Source organism: Tachypleus tridentatus, chromosome 3, assembly GCF_004210375.1.
Source record: "Tachypleus tridentatus isolate NWPU-2018 chromosome 3, ASM421037v1, whole genome shotgun sequence".
NCBI lineage: Eukaryota > Metazoa > Arthropoda > Merostomata > Xiphosura > Limulidae > Tachypleus > Tachypleus tridentatus.
In genome coordinates this window covers 11,542,343-11,565,525 of record NC_134827.1, presented here as the reverse complement: position 1 = coordinate 11,565,525, position 23,183 = coordinate 11,542,343, and the positions used below count along the sequence as shown (strand labels likewise).

The following is a 23,183-nucleotide window of genomic DNA, read 5'->3' as shown; positions in this document are numbered from 1 at the left end:
TAAATGATCATCACAAACCTGAATATCAGGGAAAAACTAAAAGTAATAGGGAAGAATTAGGGGAATAATAAAGTGACATAATTCCATGAAGACTGAATTATGCTTAGGAAAACCACAAGACAGGAACAGTAATGATCGGCAAATACTGGAGACAGAAAGCGACAGAAAAATCCCTCATCAACCAGCAAAGGCTTAGGAGAGTTAGTGAGAGCCGTGAATAAGGCAGAGGATAAAAGATGGACTATGTAACATTCGATCTCCTGAAACATAAAGCTTAGAAATCTGTCATCAGGTTACTTACACCCTAGGCCTGTAACACCCCAAAGTGGGAACACAAACTTCAAAATTCATAGCACAGAAAGTTAACACTAAACACGAATGCAGAAAAAGTGACTTAAATGAACTGATAAAAACGAATATATAATAATCGAGTTAAAGAAATCAAATTAAGTTGAAAATTAATCACTTTGGGAATAAAATAAAGTCGAACATGCAGCAATAAAGATAAAAAAGCACGTTCAAAGTCAAACGTTGTAAAATGAAAAGTGAAGGTTTTCTAGAGAAAGTCACATATGTCACATGAGCACACAAATGTAAGTTCATCCATCAGGTTTGATGGATGATGCATGACGATTTGCACAAGAGACACGTTGAAATTAATATATACTATTCTAACGAGGAGGGGGGAGTACACGGCTTGTGGCATGTGTAAAGAAATAGTACAGAGAGGGCTGCAGTGATTGAGAATATGTTATCTTGTGAGAGAAGATAAGTACCATATCGGAAATAGTGCATTTGATCACCTGTATTTACTGTTGGTTTGAGTACTTGTTTTATTTAGGTACTTTACTTCTGTGAGAAGTTAGCATTGATTTCATAACATTTTAAACAAACATAGGCTTAGTGCAGCTTTTCAATTTTTTTCACTAACTCTTTATTATCTTCATGTCTTCAAGTTCCTTCATATTCAAGTGAAAGTGGTGTGAGGTTTAAACTTATTGCATTGATTAATTATTAATGAAGTAAAGCATCTCCACTTAGAAGTTATCTGAACTAACTTTATTGCAAAAAATGCATTTATTGTATTTTATAATGGTAAACGTCTGATGGGCAAAGAAAAAAAAAAGTGGAATCACGCACGTATACGCATAGCTTATAAACTAACCATCAAAAGGAGCCATAATACCACTGATAAATGTTTTAACACACAATTCAATGATCCTTTAAGTAATAGATTTGAAAATGCAAAACTGTCTGGGTTATAATTCCACAACACTGAGTTAAGATTTCGAAACAGCTAATCTTTACAATATTTAACTGTAGTAATTTCAATTTCTTTCTTACAAATACTGGAAAACTGGCTATACTGCTGTGTCGATTATGCCTTCCATAAGAACTATTTTGCTTTTATACCAGAACATTAAAGACACATAAATCCATCATGCATGTACACACACACAGACACATACATATATATATATATATATACACACACACATATAATTTAGTAAATATTCATCACACAGATATAATTTATGATAAGATACTATTACATATTATGGTCACATCTTACTGATAGTTTTATTTTTAAAAATTATTTTATTACTGAAATACAGACAGAGAAAGAGAGTATCTGTATTTCATTAGACAGTATGTGAAGAATTTCAAAGTACAGAAAATATTTAACAGTTTTAAAATTTTCAGGTACTAAAAATTCGATTCTAGAAGATCACATGCACTTTATACAAATGACAGATAAGGATAAAGAAAAAAATTCTTTACAAATTTCAAGCCATAAAGATCCTTTGAATATTCTAAAACTAGCATTTTATGAAATGGTTCACTTTTGGTTCTGTACTATCCAGATAAAACCTGTGAATGAAAGATAGAATGTTCTTGTGTGGATTTTGATAGAACTTTCACATTTTACCTTTTTATGTTAAACTATTTGTATTTATAAAGCTAATGTCAATAAAGAACTATAAAGGAAATATTTTGATGTTATTTTAATCATAACTCATTACATCTGTGATATATTTTATTTTTAAATTTTGAAATGCATTTCATGGATACTAGGCACCATATTAGTTGGTAAAATTCTCCATCAACTCAAGGTGAGAATAATTAATTTAAAATTTTCCCTCATTTAGGTTATTAAGTAAAAACAAATTACAAAGTTATCATACACTGTGTACAAAATTGGTCAAATTTGTTCTTGATCTATAATGAAAACTGAACTTGAAACTCAATGTTTTTAGCATGCAATTATAATATCAAAATGCTGACCTACTGGGGAATTTGGTCATATTACTTTAAATAAGTACTTATAAAACTGATGGAAAATAAATACTGATAATAAAAAACAAGTACTCTTATGAGTGGTATTAAGACATTTAATTAATGATGAAGAAAAGCCAAAGATGAAAATAATGTGAAATAATTTTGCAGCGAGCTCTTATCACCTCCATTATTTTCTTCTTACAACAATTGGAAAAGATATTTATGAACTTTTTTTTAGCTTAAACTACATTATAGATACTTTTAAACTGCTCTTAAATGTAATTTTCTGAATAAGTTCTTACTGAAGAGAAAAGAATCCTATTTGTGCATTCATTTCAAACTCAAAATGTCATATTTTTCAAACAAGGTAAACCTAATTTTTTATACAAATACTGAGCTAATGACCAATATACTGAACCTAGTGGTGGTGTTTTCTTAAAAAACACATAACATGAGGTTATTTTTAAAGTGTCCAGAGTTAACTAAAACTATCTTATGACCTGTTCACTATCACATGTAATGAAACAGAGAAGATGATTAAATATATAATTGTTTACCATTGTAGCTTTCCTTTCATGCTGTAAAAAAGTAATTTGTTTCAAAAACTCACCTATATATTACTATAGAAATTACAATATTTTCAAGTACTAAAAATCTTACATAAAACGTTAACAAAATATTTTACATAATAAAAACAGTAACACAAATAAAGATTAATACTAGGTTTTGTATTTAAAAACTTAATATATTTTAAAATGGGTACTACAAAAAATATAACCATTTATTTTAACAGGCTCAGATAAAATGGATGTGAATAATTAACAATGATCTTAATTATTAGTCCTTTACAAAGTCCTGAACAAGAAGAAAGTAAACTACTGTTATACAAACTTTACTTGTCTATAGCATTTAAATTCTTCTTGCTTAAACTATATTATCCAATACCATTCATCCAATACAAAACAGTTAGAAATTCATATCTCAAACCAGTACAAATAGAAAATCTCAAGATTTGTAGTATTTTTACACTCATTTTGTAAACAAACAACTTATTTTTGTGAGATAAAATTCTTAAAATCAGCTATTCATAAATAAGAGCTGTGAAACTTATTGATATTGCATAACTTCAAATGTAAGTTAAAAGTAACTACTATGATAAAAACTTCTGTACAACATATGTTACAGCACTGTGAGAATATCATTAGATTATAAATTAATTAAAATTTAAACAAGTATTAAAAAATATACAATATTTGATAAAAATAGTTAACAATAACCCTACATGTATGAAAATCTATGATTTCATACATAAGTTAATCAACAGAAAATTATTCATAAATTCCATTGAACAAAGAACCTTTTGGAGATCCTTAAAATCATTATTATTATATGCTCTGCTAATAAATTATTCTAAGTATAACTAACTACCTTGTCTAAACTTTCTTTTTACTATAAAATAGAGATTTCTATAAACCACTGGAAAGTTCAGTCATGTTTTATTTACAGTACAAAGAATAAGAAGACTTCCTTAAAACTAATAACCTCACAGAATTAGGATAAAGCATTGGCACACTGAACAAATTTTCCAAAATATAAAGCTATAATTGCTACATAACTTACCAATATAAGCTAAAAGTAGCTACTGTATTACAGAATTCTGCACGACATATGTTACAACAGTGTGAGAGTATCATTAGATTATCAATTAATTAGAATTTAAACAAGTATTGAAAAATATACAATATTTTTTAAAAACAATTAACAATAACCCTACCTGTATAAAAATCTTTTACCTCACACATAAGTTAATCAACAGAATATTACTCATAATTTCCATTAAACACAGAACCTTTTGGCAGACTTTTAAAACCATTGTTATATTCTCTGCTAATAGTAAACCAATATTTTTTAAACAGAATTTCTGATCTTGCACACATGATCAACTTCTTTCCTTAAAACAAGTTTTTTGTTTTGTTTTTAACATTTTCATCTATATTTGGTTAATAAAGTAACAACTTTTAATTATACCCATATTCTTGTTTTTGTATAATCACTGTCTTCATATTCTTTTATGCTTAGATCCTGGATTTGGTACAGCAAACCAAATTCAGATCCTGAGTTTGGCTCAGTAATTAATGCTTTCTAAATAGAGACTTGTTTTATTATATTAGAAACAACCTTTTTCTAAACAGATTCTGATTTATCAAACCATCCCCTAAATATTTGCAATTACAGTTCAGTGAACCTGAACCAAATCTATTACATATAAATTTTAGTTAACAGACAATGATGAAACCTTTTAATTTTGAAATTCTTGTTTTAATATTCTACATTTCTGTATATGGTAAAACAAACCAATTTTCTACACTCACATTTTGTTTCTGCAATAGTTAACAATTTCATATTTGTGTTGCTATTTTGGTACAATAAACACATTTTTCCATCTTGAGATTCTGGTTTAAATACAGTTAACTTCCTATGCTTAGAAAGTTGTGTTTTAAATACATTAAATCAATTAGTTTATATCCAATTTTAATCTTTGGTATAATGTATGTGCCTTTCATTTTTTTTATTTTGGGTAAAATTTAGTAGCTATATTTACAACTATTAATTACAGGGCATGTATTAAAGGCCTTTAATAATATGTACTAATCTAGTAAAAATTATACTTAACTAATTAATACTAAACAATACTGCAGTTACACAAGTAACAATTGCTTTTCACACAATATCTTTCTTTTTGATATTGGGACATAAGTGAATCAAGATGGGAAGGGTGTTCAATTTATACTCTTTATATTTCTGTGGTTGTCGTGACAAAGTGAAGATAACGCTACAACTAGCAATTGTTTTAGGTGATTGCATGCATTTTTATAAGGCATAAAGATGCACATCATGATTCCTTATCTTAACATTACCTTAGTAATTATATAATGAGTTTACGATAACAAACTACAATCACTTGCAATTAGTTTTTCTTTTAATGTTAGGGAAGTTTCTTAAAGAAAATGAAACTGTAATTCTATTGGTGATCAATTTAACAGTTATGTTTGGTATCTGAACTAAGAAACATTTATTGATAACTTTTGACAATATATTTCTTAACTTAGGAAGAGTTTATGTTAAAAATATATGCTTGACATTAACATTTTCTTACATTAAAAAGGCAACTTCAACACAGTTACGTTTGCAGTTTCATCTTTTTTTATTTTTTTAAATAACTCAGTTAATATTTAGTATTAAACAAAATGTACTGTTTAGCACTGCAAATATTTTAAGTGCATTTTTTATAATCCTTTAGGTTCAACAATTTTTGAATAACCAGAATGGTGATAAAAATTCACTTTCATATCTAATTTAATGCTTGTGAATAATTTATCAATAGCATCTCATGACTTCTTAAAGTTAAAAATATTCAACAGAGAGGAAAACCTTCATACAATATCATTATTCATTTCTCTATTTGCAAAGAGAACACTAACATGAAAAACAAACAAATCTCATTGTTATTCCCAACCATACTGCTTACGTAGTTACTTGAAAAGATTCCAATAATATATCAGATGCCCACTAAAAGTTATAACGATATATAAAATAAACATTATTTACAAACAAAAGAAGGGGACACAGATAACCAATTTGGAATTCTACAAATTCCATATTCACTGTCTAAAACAAAATCAAAGAATTACATCATTTATAAGTAAATAACTAAAAAAATACTGCTGGAATAACAACAATTAAATTGAAAGAAACATACAGAAAGTGAAGGAGTAACAAATAAAAATATAGTACATATAAAATAAATGTGCAATTTTAACCTGTTCAGTGCTGTAGATGAGATAACTCGTCTAAGCCGATCAGTAACACAGTGACACGGACGAGTTAATTCGTTCTCAATAATTCCTAACTTCAACGCTAGACGTCAGCACCATACATGCATTTTACATAATTACATATTGTTTCACTTTCGATCCAAAATGGCGCCACGAAAAAGGTTACAAAATGAAGAAGTATTAGAGTTGCATTTTGAACTTGGTTCAGAGTTTCCGTAGCAGCTGAAATACTTGGCAGTCAACAAGTTAAAGAAGATTGCATGTTATTTAGATTTGCTGAAAGTTGTTTGATGCAAAGAGTTTCTTTAATCTCTAAATCCAGATCTAGTAAAGGATATTGAACTTTCATAATTCATGCCATGTTTCCTTATTATGGTGGTTTACAGAGGAAGCACAGGGGTTACTCAACTTTTTTGTGTTCTCATGGAAATTCCCATATGTTCATTGGTTCTAACTAGTAGACATTTTGAGTTACCAAAATAGGAGGTTTTACAGTCTCCACATGTGTAACTATATACAAGCCATGGAAAAAGAGAAATCGAGAGAAGAATTTTAGTAAGGTAAAACTCTGTATACATGATGTGGGTTAATTTGAAATAAACTTGGGGGTTAGTAATGAGGAATTATGCATTTAATTTGAATTTTTAGATTTTGTTTACCAATGTGTGGAAGATAAGAGTGTATAGTAAGTTTGATTAAAGTTGAATAACCCCTGTGCTATATAGTTAAGAAACAGGACAAAGTTAACAAAGAAATTTCAGTATCCTTTGCAAGAGAAATACTGATTTGGAATTATTCATTGAAGAAACTCTCTCCAACAAACAACTTTCACCAATACTGACTAACGTGCAGTCTTGTTTTAAATTGGACTTTTTCAATATGCACTGTACTTTTGTTTGTTACTCATTCAGATTATATGTGTTTTAGTTAGTTTTGATTATCATAGTTGCAGTAATGTATTTTAGTTATTTACTTAGAAATGATATCATTCTTTTATTTTTAAATTGATGAAGTTGCTTAAGTATTGTTATATTTTTCACTGCAAAACTTCATTTTCTTCTGAACATGTTATATGCTTACTAACAAAACTGTGTTAATAACTTATATTAATTCATAAAAGTATATGTTACACTATTTAATATGTGAAAAAATTTGGGAAAAAATGAGTTCAAGCAAGTTTTAAGATTATTTAGAAACAATTATTATGTATGTTAAAAAGTGCTGCAAATCTAGCTGAAAATGAGAAGAGTCATATAATTTTCAATAAAAAATACCTTTTGAATACAAAACAAAACAAACATAACAAAATCTTCAAAACAGTTTTTTAAAAAATCATTTACTTAATTTCACACACACACACAGACTTTTTATTCAAATCTGTACATCTAAAAACTGTCTTTTCCACTGATTTAAACTATGAAAAAATAATTTTCACAAAATCCTATAATGAAAACTGTATAAATTATTTTCAAGAGTAATTTCTGGGAAGAAATATAACTTTAAAATACTGCTAAATCTCCTAATATCTCCTTTGTTAAATAAAATGGAAGCACTTTTGTTGTTTATGTGAATGTACAATTAACATATACTAATTAAATTAATTTTGACTTAGTAAAATGTTTACTTAATATTTTGCTAAATACCTCTAGTGAAACCATTCTGAACAATCATGACACTTAATAAGATTGAATGTGTGTAGTAACTGTCTTGCTTAATACACATGTTCAAGGTCTTCTGCACAATGAATGTTCACCAACTTTCTTTTAAAATCTTAATATGATGTTATTTAAATAGTATATACCTTTAAATATTTGTGAATGTCTACTATATTTAATAAACTTGAAAATAAACTATCCAAATAATTGTTTTTAAAATTTCTCCAACTCCTATCACAATTAACAAGATTAATGTCCTTAGTACTAACTAACTTGCTTAATACTTAAATTTAAACATGTTTCATTCATACCATACATAATGCTGATTGTACTTAATGTCATATGTATTCTTTAATAGTTGTGTTCAGAAATCCTTGAATCCTTATTGTGATTAATAAGGCTTAATGTACTTAGTACTAGCTAGCTTGTGCCATACCTAAAATTCAAGGTCATGAATCCATATTGTATTTAATAATGTTGACTGTACTTAATACTATATGTATTCTTGAATATTTCTGCTCAAAAAACAGTGAATCCATGCCAAGCTTAAGAAGGCTGAATTTCAGGTAAAATGCATCTATGGTTATGATATGAAATGAACTTAGTGATTTTAGTGAAAACAATTTTTAAAAGATATTATATATGTATATAATACTTCATAAATATTTTGCACAATATATAAGCTTATCTGCTTTAAATCCACTTTAACACTTATTCTGTATATCCACCAAATCTAGCTTTAAGAAATACATTTATTTAGCTTTTTAAACTTCATTGATATATGACAAATACACAGATAGAATAGTGAAGCTTGAATAAACTGTATCTTACATAGTGACTTAGAGAAATTTCAGATAAAAAACATTTAATTTTAAGGAATTTTATCCAGATAGCCATAGTAATTCATAAAAAGAGCTAATGAAAACAGTGTAGAATATTAAAGGCAAGTACAATCAAGAAATTTTTGGCCTTGAAGTTTACTGGAACATGAGGATTATAGAAAGAAGAAATTTTATGAAATATTTAAAGCAAAACTGATTCAGAGTTGTATTTTCTCAGCAAATACCTAGTCTCTTCATCTACACTGACATTAAATTCTTGATCTATGACCTCAACTCCTGGAAAGGTCATACACAGGGCTCAGTGCTGCAGAGAACTCTGAGCAGGTGGGGAAAAACTTCTTGAATCACAACATACCTTCAAAAACATAGGCTAAACTGTGGGTGGCCAGATGAAGCCATATTAAAGTGGCCACTGACTAGTCCACAAAGCTGACAGATTTGGCAGAACTACCCTGACACAGCTTTACTTATGGGTAGTTGGATAGGAAGATGAGGCTGCACCTGAGCAGTGAAAATGAACATTTTGCCATTTTCCATCCTTTTTATGCCAAACCCTGGTTTCTTCAGTTTGCTTGGTATAAGCAATTCCAGACCTGTAACAAATACCAGAAACAACTGTTCCAAACACTAAAACTAAAACACTAATTCACATAATTTATAATGAATGTTTTTTTTTAATACAGTTATGTTATTTTATAGAAATATTCTATTAGTATCTGTTGTTAATGCTGTTTATGAGAAGTCATTAAATTAAAATTTTATTTGAGGAAACAAACTTAGGCATATGTTGTAGATTAAGAGAAAAAATGTTAAACTTATTAATTCCACAATTTAAGAACTATTAAGTTGCTTCATTAATAAAAAGTGCAGTGTTAAATCTGAAAACATGAAATTTTACATTTTTAGAATTAAAATGAGTTTCGAACAGGTACATACTTTTGAAATATTAAATGGTCTTTCTTGTAGAGTTTGTTTTGATGTTGTTAACAACCATGAGACTTTATGTTCTGAGTGTTCTTGACAAAATGCAGAGCATATATCAACTTATACAGAGTTTTTTACACTTCCACTTGACTTACTGAGCCTATACAGATTTCTTAGTAGCAGTTATATGGTAAAACTACCTCCACCCCCTGGGTATGTATTTCAGAGATAAGTACTTATTTCAAATTTAATTCTAAAAATGTAAAATTGAAATAAAATAGACTTATCTCTGAAATACTAAAAGACAAAATACCCACACTGAGATGGAGAAGGAAACTGTAGAGTCAAAAAGACCACTGTGCTCACAAAAAAATAATTGGACTCTTAAGCAGAAAGATAAATACAGTTACGACAGAAAGTGTTTGTACCCCTGTGTCCCGAGTGGCTTTTTTGATCATAACTTAAAAAGTATCACGATTAGGCTAATAGAAGTAGAGTATATTACAAATATTATACTAACACACATGTACATCAATTTTTATGTAAATTAAACGACAAATAAACTGTTTATAAACAAATAACCAAAAATAGGAGGAGCAGAAAGTGTTCGTACAGTTCAGAACGTGTGAAAAACTGATATTTTTGTAAAACTTTTGTTTGGTTTGGCAAATAAACTACATTATACCATTCCAAAACTAGACACTTGGTTCATAATTATTGGAATTTAGCCAGCAAAAAATGTACTTCTGGCAATTTAGCACCCTCTCTGTTATTATCTGCTTGGTCATCATGGCAAACAGGAAACAACTGTCCAGTGATTTAAAAAACCAAATCTTGTGTGTCTCTTTCCAGTATTGCTACAGAACTTAATGTGCCAAAATCTACTGTTCAAAGCATAATTGCCAAGTTTAAGCTAACAGGATCAACTGCTAACCTCCCTCGTTCCAGATGCCCCACCAAAATTCCAGAGAGAACCAAGAGGAAGGTTCTCAGAGAAGTTAGTAGAAACCCTCGTTTAACACATAATGACATACAGAAACTGGTAAGGGAAACTGGGGTTGAAGTAAGCACCTCTACAGTTACGAAGATGTTACGCTCTTCTGGGTTCAAAGCATGCCATCCTCTTAGAACTCCATATATAAAGCCTGTTCATTTAGAAGCACAATTGAGGTATGTAAGAAAACATGTAGATAAACCCTTTACCTATTGGAAGAGTATTCTTTGGTTAGACGAGAGTAAAATTAAGCTTTTCAGCCACAATGATGTTCGTTATATTTTCCATAAGAAAGGGTAACAAAATCTTCCAAAAAACATCGTCCTTACAGTTAAACACACTGGTGGCTCAATCATGCTATGGGGTTTCTTCAGCTCTTCTGGTGTAGGCAGCCTTCACCGCATCAACAGAATTATGAAAAAAGAAGAGTACGTTGATATACTAGGCACTTAAATCAAGAATGATACTCAGAACTTGCGGCTTGAGCGTCGTTGAATCTTCTACCATGACAATGACCCTAAGCACATATCGAAATATGTGCTATCCTGGTTGCGAAGGAACCATATAAGTGTTCTGGAGTGGCCATTGCAGTCACCAGATCTCAACCCAATTGAAAACATTTGGCATGAGTTGAAGACCAGGGTTCATGAGCATCATCCAAAAAACTTGCAAGAGTTGGAGGTCTTCTGTAAAGAAGAATGGAAAAAAATACCAGTCGAGTACTGTCAAACAATCATGGAGGGCTATGAGGAGAGATTGAGCCAAGTAATTCACCCGAAAGGCTACACAACTGACCATTAAAGTAGATGCACGAACACTTTCTGCCCCTCCTATATTTGGTTATTTGCTTATAAACAGTTTATTTGTCGTTCAATTTACATAAAAGCTTATGTAGATGTGTGTTAGTATAATATTGATAATACACTATACTTTCATTATCGTAATCATGATATTTTTTAAGTTATGAGGAAAAAACTACTCACACAACAAGGGTATGAACACTTTCTGTCATAACTGTACCTGTTTTTTTTTTTTTATTGTCCTGATTTTGGTCAAATCTATTATGATACTGGTCCACTTCACTTAATTCTCCCATGATTCTAGTCCATTGACTTCTCCTCTGTGGTTTTAAGTTCTATGCAATCAAGCAGATTTTTAAAAGAACTTAGAATCAGAGGAAAAGTCAATAGACTAGAATCATGGGAGATCTGAGTGAAGTAGACCAGTATCATAATAGATTTGATGAAGATCAGGACATTAAAAAACAGGGAGATATTATTTTCATTACTCTAGACTACCTTTAAATAACATATAAAAAGGGGAATAAGACAGCATGTAAGTACCTGTAAAACCATGCACATTCACAAAGACATATAACAGATATACAGGGTCAGAGTACAGTGCACTTGTATTAACAGTGGAAGATCCTTAGAGGAGAAGATAAGAAATAAGTAATAACTGGACATGCTTCTGGGATTAAGTCTCCTTACATTTCCATCTGAGAAGGTTGACATAGTCACAAAACCAACCTAGTCAGTAAGCACCAAGGAGAATTGAAAAGACCCTGGCAAATCTGAGGATGGGTTTGACAACTCTAAGAGGGTTCAATGGAAAAGCTAAATTAAGTTAAGAAGATATAAAAATAAAGCTGTAAAGTGTTCTACATCCTGAATGAAACTATAAAACATTCTATAGAAAATGGTAATCTTGTCTCCCAAATTTCAAATCCTATTCAAGAATATGATAAAGTGGCAGTCAAGGTACCTGCTGAGGTGCTATCAACCACCAGGTGTCATCCTCCGTGTACATCCAGAAGGTATTATCCTCTTACAAAGAACCAGTAAATAGAGTGTAATCTTGTTTAGGACAATTACAAGAGCACATGTAATATGTTTTACTCCTGACTGGACAGATTCAATCAAATACATAATCTTTTATCATAAAGGAGAGACTGTGATTATTTTTTAATTGAGTGAATCCTAAGAGGTATTATCCTCTTATAAAGAACCAGCAAATAGAGTGTAATCTTGTTTAGGACAATTACAGGAGCACATGTAATATGTTTTACTCCTGACTGGACAGATTCAATCAAATACATAATCTTTTATCATAAAGGAGAAACTGTGATTATTTTTAATTGAGTGAATCCTCAACTCTAGATAGCCCTATAATGTTTAATGGGAAGCATAGTTATATGACAAGTAAGACAAGTAACAGACAAGTAAGTACATGAAGCTTCAAGGTGTTTGCAACACCATATAAGAAAGATAAAATTTCTTGAACCTTGCAGATCCAAAAATGGTACTAAATGCTATTTGCAGTTATGGATGATCTACCCAAAATATATAACCAGCTGGGTGGTCAACTGAGCATAAGTAAGAAACTGAAAACTCAATGATGAGTAAACAGAAAGGACTAGCAAATGCTTTGACAACATCAGAAAACATATGGAGCAGAAGTCAGGGGAACGGTTGTGAACTGTTGAACTAATCCCCCAACTGCAAATACAAAAAAAATTGTAGGATGGTATATAAATGGAGAAATTAAAAATAAATACCCTCTATATCAACTTTTGTGATACAAGGAAATTTGAGTAGTAATGGCCAAAATACACTGATCAATAAGGGTCTAATGCTGTAGCCATTGTATCTACCTTCATGTTATGAATAAAGTTTCTGATATTGGCAGAAAATTTGCATCAGAGTCAGTGTTGGTGGCTTCAGAATTTATAATGACCAAAATTAAAATCATTACTAGGAAAAAGAAAATTCTAACTTGGTATATGTTTTGGAGTGTTGTCAGCTGCAGTCACAATGCTTCATCTAATAGTTTTATAAATCTAAACAGTAGAGAAAGAAATGAATAATAAATCAAACTGGACTATAAGAGTGTGTGTGTGTGTGTGTGTGTGTGAATAAATAACCAAACAAAATAAAAAATTATAAAACACCTTTTCAAACTGAACACATGTGAAACTTCATTCCATGGTGTTTCTGACAGTCATTTAACCTAGATGGGCTAATGAATGATATAATTCACTAACCTTAAAAAAAATAAGGGTGAGACAAAACTGTTTAATTGCAAGGTATGACCTGATCATGAAAACATTTTTCTGGTTTAAAGTAACCAAATCATAATCTGTTTATAGCTGAGAAATTATTTGCATATTAAGTAACTTTCAATATGAAATTGAGTGATTTTTTGTTGAATAATGGGCAGTGTCTAGTTATTGTATGGACCATTACCTAATGGTTTCCACACTGATAACATTTGACTCAAAAACTGAATCTTTAAATAGGTTACATTCCATATTTTAAGAATAAAAGTAGAAATGAAATAATTTTAATAATAAATGTATAAGATAAAAGTTTAAGACAACAGTACCTAAAGTGAGTTAAAAAAAACAGAAATTAATATATAGCATGTTATTTTATTCCACATGAAATTCATTGGCATACAAGTTAAAAACTTATTTATTATCAACTATACAGAGTATAATAGATATTGTTATGACATTCCAGGAAGTTAACCTGGTACCTTCAGGTAAAACAACTAGAATGAATGAACACAAAATTTAAGTAACATAAAAAAAAAATTGGGATGAATACGTTGATAAACAGAAGTATCTGGTAGTTTTGCTTTTTTTTTTTTTTTGAGATTACACACTGTAGTTGTACTTAATGATGCCAGGCTAACCTGATGAAACATTGTAACCACAGTTACTATGCATTGTGTATCTGGTTATAAATAAGTTTTACGTTTTAGTACATAGATTAAATATGAAACATGTAGCTAAAATAGAAATTTTTCTGTACAAGACAAACTTAAATTGTATGAAATTGAATTGTTTGTCACTAGTTAAATAAAGTAAATGATAGTAATATCTTGCATATCTTCCTAGCTATTAAACTGAATGAATTTTACTTAAAACATATATATGATATAAATATATATATAACTTAAAAATTCTAGGAATATGTCTAATTACATCTGTACCAAGGTCTTTCACCAAACCAGGGCTTAACAGGCTAGTTGGTTCAGATGATAATTATACTATGAACTTTCATGAATGATGACTAAGCTATTATATGAGTTTGTAAGTAGTTTTATAAGCTTATTTCATCTTGACTAGTAAATATATAAAAAAACTATGTGATAATTAAACACATCATGTCAGTTATTCAGATTTCAAAGAGCAAGGAAAAGGTTAATTTGTAATTGCCTAAAATTTGTTAACAACTAAACTTATTGATACATTCATTTGCTTTTCATTAGTAACAGTTTATGGACATGAGCAATAATGGGGGATGGGATTTTTTTTTCTTTCTGTTATAAATGTGTAACGTACATATCTTGAAACCACTCAGGTGAAGTGTTATAAATGTGTAATGTACATATCTTGAAACCAATCAGGTGAAGTGTTATAAATGTGTAATGTACATATCTTGAAACCAATCAGGTGAAGTGTTATAAATGTGTAATGTACATATCTTGAAACCAATCAGGTGAAGTGTTATAAATGTGTAATGTACATATCTTGAAACCAATCAGGTGAAGTGACATAGGTTGGCATCATTGAGAAGGAAATAAGTAGGGAAAAGAAAAATTGCAGATTTTTTTGAAATACTCAATTATTAACAATTCTTAGAAATATTTTATTGTTCTTTGTGAACGTTTTTGGATATCAATGAACATACAAATTTGATGAGTGTTTAAAAGATAATTCATAAACATAAAAAATATATCAATTGTGTGGAGTTTAGTAAAAAAAATGGTAACCAATATTTATGGAAAAAGTTAAAAAATATAGATTATATATGAAAGGTACAAGTGAAAGATATAATGACAACAGATTTCCAGTGTGCATCTTTACAACAAATACTGAACTACATTTAGTTGTATGTGATATTGCATACAAAAGTACCCATTGTGATTCAATTTATACTTTTGAAACAAACGTATAATTCACATTTATGGACTTGCTAGCCTAAAATTTGTTATCTCAATAGCACATATTCAAAATAATATTTACTTTTATGCTGATACATAACTCATTTCAATATTCAGCATTTTGAATTAAAGTATAAGGACTAGGTTAAAAGATCTGATAATATTTTGGATTAAGAAAAATTAGTTTTTTTTTAATTTTACATAAAAGTATTAGTTGGAATTAAGTGTTTAAATTTAAAGTATGTTATTATCTACTTACTTATTTACACACTGTGTAAGAAGTTTATATGCAATACAGGCTGCATCTTCACCAAGTAGATGAACTGTAGGATTGAGGACTGTTGTGTTCAGCAGCTTGCTATTTTTCCCTAAAACTTGAAATAAATGGTACTTATTTAAACAATTCAAATGGAAAATAATTTGCTATTAACCCTTTCACTGTGGCTTGAATATATATTTTCCAATGCTCCAACTTCCTCGCATTGGAACTGGGGTGTTTCCCGTTGTCATTCAAAGCTGCAGCTTGTGACACATCAGAGTGAAGTGAGTTGGAAAGAATTTATTGACATCCCACCTAATGCTGGTATATGACTTGCCTCAATATTTTATAATCATCCCTTCAATAACAAACAAGATGCTTAAGCAAAATGTACAACTGTAGTCTAACAGTGCTTACATCACTACAGAGGCAAGTAGTAACCCTAACTATTATGTAAATATTCTTGATGTGATTGACTCAAATAACTTAGAAGATACTGAAAGCAAGTTAAGTGGTGTTAAAATGCATGATGATGAAGAGACAGTGACACAAGAAGATGCTAACCCAAGATGGTGAACCTTAACCCTGCAGAGGAGGGCATAAACAATATCAACGATGGGAAATATATATCCTGGACACAGTAAATGGGTTAACACTTTCACTGAATTAGTTTAACATAAAGTTGTGAAATATTTTAAACTGTTTGATAAGAGTGATATTTAGAATGTCAGATATTAAATTAGTAAATATATATATAATCATTATGTTTGAGAACAAAGGGAAGAAACCTCAGTGCTTATCCTAAAAATCAATTCACCAATACCTTATACAGTATTCATATATGTACTCTTTGTCATCATGCAAGGAAAACTGATTTTGTACTATGATTTCCAAACACTAACTTTTCATCAGTTCTTAAACACAATTAAAAGTTAATATTTACCATTTAATTTATAAAAGCTCACCAAACATAACATTATGAACAGATTGGTTATGTTTTAAATACTAATTTTAAACATAATTTTGTGAAAAAAATAAATTTTGAATACCTAGAATACCACAATAAAACTTCATTCTTATCTTTCTTTGAGTTTTACTCACATTACATTTTGTCTAAGTACTTTCCCATCCTATTATTTCATCAACAGAAGCCTGAAGTGTGACCTTATATTACTATATTCTTTGAACCAATTTTAGGAAGACTGATATAACTACAGATATGCAATATTTTCTTTTTTTCTAACTTTTTAAACAAGTATCCACAATATGATGGTCAAACTGATGTTAAAATATAAAATGAAAACATTGGTGAATAATTGTGAGACCTATGTGTAATAGTGGGCCAACCATTTTGAAAATCTGGTAATTCATCTCTCTACCATCATATGAATATTTGTACTTATTAAAATGATTGCACTTTTGACCTAATTATTAAATATTTATGTATTTCCATGTTACAACTCTAAGAAGTTACCAGTTTTTATATTTTTGATACTAAATTTTAAAAACAACATTACTAATTTATTTTATGCTATGAATGTACTTTAAATTAATTTTGATGAAGAAGTACAGAAATAAGTTATCACAAGAAAAAAAAAGCATTTCTCAATACAAAAATTGAAATAAATGTTACTGCAAAATTAACAAAAAATATATAAAGTTAGTTGGCAAAATTTTGTGTAAAACAAAGAATGTTTAATTTATATATGTAGAAATGGCTCGTTTGGGTTGAGAAATTTTTTTACGTTTTTTATGTTTAATTTAGTATTGTTATAGGAGAAAATAACAATTTACCATTATCAAAGTAAAACTTATGAAAGTCTATTCCTTCAATCAAATTTCCCAGGGCTTCAGGTTCAAAAGCTGTTATTTGGGAATCACAGTATTTTCTGGAAAAAAAACAAAAAACACACACTTAAAGACTTTAATGCTTCCATAAAATCAAATTTCACTAAATCAGTTTAAAGACTAAAAAGGCATTAGATATTTCAACGTTGTAATAAAAAAAATATACTAGCTGAAAATAGGTTCCAGTTGGAATACATATGTGAATAATGTTCATAATATTTTGATTAATTTCATGGTAAATGTATGTTAGGTTCCAGTTGGGATACATATGTGAATAATGTTCATAATATTTTGATTAATTTCATGGTAAATGTATGTTAGGTATATTGGATTGTTCCTCAAAATTATTTCTTCTTTATTCTCTTAAAAAGCTTACTACATTTCAAAATTTCAAATGTACCCATTAAAAAGTTAACATACATGAACTCAAAACACAACAAGTATTTGTTAATTAACCTAGGCACACATTTCAGAAGAGAAACTAAGTATGATAATTACACAGCATAAAATTAACATATGTAACAATATTCTCCTTAGATACTAAACATGTTCTATTCCTTACATGTAACTTTCAAAATCCCCATTGTTTATAGCTTCTATAAGCTGCTCTGTAATTTTTATGATTTCTGACTTGCGTGCTGTAAAAAACAATAACATAATTTGTGGTAAAAATGATAAAAGTATTTAAATGATACATAGTAAGACACTGTAAAAGAATAATTACAGTTATTTTCATAGCTATAGTTATTCTGTTTCTTAATATACACATATATATATTACATAAAAAGTAAGCAACAATCAACTGACATATTACAAGTACATTTTCCCTTTGTATCATTTCTGTATGTTTTTAGAAACATGTTACACATACAGAAATACAAAAAAGTTTGAAATTTTAGATAAGAATAGTGCTAGCATAATTACAAATTATTGGAATACAAGACTGTTTAATACTCTAGAAAGTTAAACATCTTGAGAACAGAATGACTTCTATCATTTGAAACACAACAGGGTGAGAAGTTAAATAGAAGATCCAGTTGTATATAAAAAGAGAATTATAAGAGGTATTTCCTTATATAACTCATGCAGCATACTAAGTCTGTATACAAGAAAGTCTATCTTTTGAATGTGAAAAAAAAGACTATCATATGTGTCATATATCATATGACAGATATATAAAGATAACAAATTCTGCATTCATGCAAACAAAAAAAGGTATTGTTACCATGTTCAGATGGTTGTTAAAGTTGTATTAATATAAAAAAGTTAACCCTATTTGCATGGTTAGGGATTGAAGTATATATGCCATGATTTTTAAAATGCTTTTCAACACAGTATTATAATGTATATAATTCTAACATTAAATACATAATACTATGTTGAAAGGAGAGTAAAATCAGGTATAATATACAAACATACTGAAAAACTGTGTGTGTGTATATTTCAGAGATTCTAGCAGTTCTGCAAATACATCATATAAAATATACAATAAACAACAACATTTTCATTTTTCTCAGGAAGATAACCTTGCACTCTGACTTGCCAGAGTCTGAGTCAAATTGATGTCATTAACTTACAGACATATTTTAAACAACAAACATTTTTGTAACATTTTTTTTGTACCACATACTTGTACTTTGTACTAAAGTTGCCATATTTTATACAAATGCACATAGTAAGCTCAAAATTATAGTAAAACTTCCTTCTGCTATATGGGATAAGTACAACAAAATGACTCAATGCACATTTGGTACATGTGTAAATGTTGCTAAAGCTGTTTTAATTTCTAAAAGATTAACAGATGTGTGTGCCTGAATGCTGCTAAAGCCATATTCAGTGATTATATATTTTAAGGATCATGCATACATATGGATTATTTAAACGTAATTTTGGTTTTAGTTTAAAGTAATTAAAACAAAACTATTATTGTTTTCTATCTGCTAACTTGTGCAAGGAGCACTGTACTTTCACTGTACTAAATGGTTTGTAAAGCAATTTATTTATAATTTTTATGGAAATATTCTGTTTGTTGTTTTAAACCACAAAGCTTTTTCCTTTAGTTTCTCAGGCACTTCATCAGATATATTTATTTTTTGATTGTGGTCTTGTAAATAGCAGATATTTTGTAATCATAGTATATCAGTTGGAAAATGTAACTTATTGTTTTGTAGACTTAATTTAATCATGGGGGAATTGAAGTAAATGAATCTCTAATGAAATTGAAAAACTTTTGTTATCAAGAAACTAATTACTGATTTTAAACTGTGTCTCCTCAGTGTAGATACATGTACATGATGAGGGGACTTCCCATAGAAAGTTTTGTCTTTTTAGTTTACTTCCTCTGGGATCTGAACATCCATCCATGTGTTTGCTGCGAGTGACAACCTGTGAAGGGGAGAAGAAAATCCTAGTGGCTGAGGGTTCCAACCCCCACACACCACTTTGGTTTAAAAAAGATGATTGTTTTGAAAGGTTTCAGAAATGTTTCCTGCATAGAAAGACAAACAGGATGATAGGAATCAATAAAGGCCTTAATGTCATCCAGATTAGAATGGAAACCTGGACAGTTCCACTGTATGAAAGTGGACATTTTTACTTATTCAGAGGAGAACTGGATTGAGAACCCTTTGGTTTATGACCAAGCTGATTGTTTTGCACTCCCATCAATCTCTCTATTTGCTCTCCTTCACTTTTCTTAGACAGTGACTCATGGGGCAGTGATCATGTTAAGGGAGATATGCCATGGTCAATGCCTCAGTGAAAGTTGGACCAAGCCAACTGGCCCTCTTTCACTACTCTCTCAGAACTTGATCCTGTTACTGTCTGTCTGCCATCGATGCATGGAAGAGGTAAGTGACTATACTGACCAGCCAGCTACTCATTCTGTTCCTAAGACCATGACACCTTTTCTATGGCATCTGCTAGGATGAACAGAAGGCTCAAAACCAGGCCTGGGACATCTTTAGCAGGTATCCCACTCTTTTAAACCAAGTTGTTTCCAGTGGGTCCATGGCAGTGCACACCAAAATAGACGTCAAAGCCAAAAGGAATATTGGATTAAGTTCACAACTAGCATATCTTCTACAACCAGTTATAAAATCTTATGGGACAAGATTCAGAAAGTCAGTGGAGAGTATACCTCCCATGCCCTTTCAATTTTGCTCTCCAATGGCCAGGAAGTTGTTGATATTCAGAGCATTGCTGATACTCTTGGTAAGAGTTTTTCTCATGCATCTAGTGCTTCTATTTCTTTTCCCGTCTTCTTGACCAAGAAGTCTTGAGCAGAGTGAGCATCTCTTTCCTTTCAGGCTGATTGTCTCAACGACTACAATTGTTCCTTTATGCTGGTAAAACTCAAGTTCGCTCTCATCGATATGGTAGCTCATTGTTCGGACCTGATAACATTCACTATGAAATGCTGTGTCATTTCTCTCCTGCTGTTCTTCTTGTTGTTTTTAACCAGATCTGTTAGGAGAATGTTTTTCCTCATACTTGGTGCTGGGGTATTTTCCTCCCTTTCTCTAAGCCTGGGAAAGATCTCAAGATTCCTTCTTACTATCATCCAATTGCTTTGACTAGCTGTCTCTGTAAGATCTTTGAGAGGATGGTTAATGCTCATCTTGCTTGGTTCCTCAAACCCAACAACCTCCTCTTGTCCACCCAGTGTGGGTTTTGTCAACAGTGCTTCACTACTAACCACCTGATTCAACTTGAAATGTCAATCAGGAAAGCCTCACAAAGGCTAACAACACTACATGGAGGTACAGCATTTATTCATCAATGTGTGGGCTTTGCGACACTCAAGTCACAATCACCCACAATTTACTGCCATTCTGTCAATATGAGTGTGAGCAACAGCTACATTTTAGAAATGTTTTTTCTAGGGGTTCACTCCTAATGTTGGACACTGTCATTGGTGATGGTGACACTGTCCAATTTGCTTGTGTTTTTAACATTGTATGAGCCATTGGCCATTTCTTTTATCCAAATTTTGGATATTGTTTCATTTTAACTCTATTTATTTGTTACAATAATTTTACTTTTATATTTATTACCAGATTTTCTGCACAGATAGCTTAGTTACTTTGTGCCACTAAACACCAAATAACCAACCAACTAAAACTGTGTATGGAAATTCAGCTTGATTTAAGCTAATAGAAATCATGCTACTCATTATTTTCATGTGTTTTTTTTTTCTCTCAAAGTCTGTATTGAAGGGTTTTGTATGTGATCAGAAAGTATCACAGTATGTTCAGTTTTACCTAAATATTTGTCAGTAAATTGGCTTAGTAACAAGAAATCAGTTTCCTGGCTACAGAAACTGATTAACAAGGAATAGCTGATATTATCTAAATATGATTAATGACATATTGATTTACTTTTTAATGGTCAAAATATGAAAAAGAATTGACAAGTAATATTAAGCTTTATGTTTTATTAGTTACTGGTTATTGTTTCACATGTTGGTATTACAAGTCACAGAAAAACCTTTCTAAACTTTCTCAAAATAGCTACTAGGATTTTTACATGTATTTGCTTGAGTATTTTTATATACCTCATTAACATTCACAAAATTTTAAAATCTGTTTGAATTTACAGCTTCCACCCTTGATAAAGCTGTGTGTCAACAGCAGTAGATCTCACCACATAGCAAATGATATATGTACTGTCATATAATAAGTTCTCTTCTACAACTATGAAAAAAAACAGTTGATGTTATCACTTGATATTGCTGATTTTAGGATATCCTTAGTCTGCTACTACCTTACTTGTCTATTTTCTTGTCTTGAGATGTAAAATAAGACATACAGTAAAACATATCTATCAACAAGAAATAATGGGATAGATATTACAAAAGTTTCTGCTTTGAACAATACACTCTCTGTTTTTGCAGAACAATACAAGTTTTCACTCAATCATATTAGAGATATGTTTCATTGTTATGTACCTACACATTATATTAAAATAGAATCCACATATTATATGGCACTTTCATGTGTCATTCTCAGTCTGATGGTGTCTCACAGAAAGAAAAAAAAAAGCACTCACCTTATGAGTGGAAATTTGGTCCGATATTTATCATGGAATGCAAGTGTTTGTTGTTTTCACAACACACATTCTAAAAGAAATAAAAACAGTATCAAATTCACCACATAAGCTGCATGCTGGAATGAACTTTTCTTTTTCTGTGAGACATCATGAAAATGCCAAGACTAATATCATATTTGTGTCAAAAATTCTAAAATAATGTTGAGTTCAATTTTAACTGACATACATGCTATTTGTGTATTCACCTCTAAATATTATATGTCAGAGCTTGAACATGGCTGGGAACAGTATTGTGTATCTGTGAACTGCAGGACCTGAAAATCTCTCTTTCTGTGTGAGATAATATAAAAGAGGCAAAACTATTGGAATATTTACATAAAAGTTCCAAAATGCTGAATACTTTCATTTTAACTGACATAAATGATACTTTGTACTCATCTCTACACACTGCATGCCAGATTTTGGATGACTACGAATAGCAATTGTATATCTGTGAATTGCAAAACCCAAGGAGCATACTGTTAAAAAAAGGCATTATTGGCATTT

The 23,183-nt window shown here is 30.2% G+C and overlaps 1 protein-coding gene across 3 annotated transcripts in view; it reads right to left on the bottom strand.

Annotated features, from left to right (window-relative positions):
• Nucleotides 1-1,044: 1,044 nt before the first annotated feature.
• The window catches only part of LOC143246354 (calcium/calmodulin-dependent protein kinase type II alpha chain-like), a 158,239-nt gene continuing 136,100 nt past the window's right edge, over nucleotides 1,045-23,183 (bottom strand). For all 3 annotated transcript variants that reach the window (XM_076492927.1, XM_076492929.1, XM_076492930.1), the window contains 4 exons: nucleotides 18,151-18,226; nucleotides 17,535-17,629; nucleotides 15,741-15,855; nucleotides 1,045-9,206 (listed from right to left, as the gene is read on the bottom strand). In XM_076492927.1, the coding sequence (XP_076349042.1) occupies nucleotides 9,077-9,206; nucleotides 15,741-15,855; nucleotides 17,535-17,629; nucleotides 18,151-18,226 (416 nt within the window). In that variant the 3' untranslated portion in view covers nucleotides 1,045-9,076. The remainder of the gene's footprint in view (nucleotides 9,207-15,740; nucleotides 15,856-17,534; nucleotides 17,630-18,150; nucleotides 18,227-23,183) is intronic.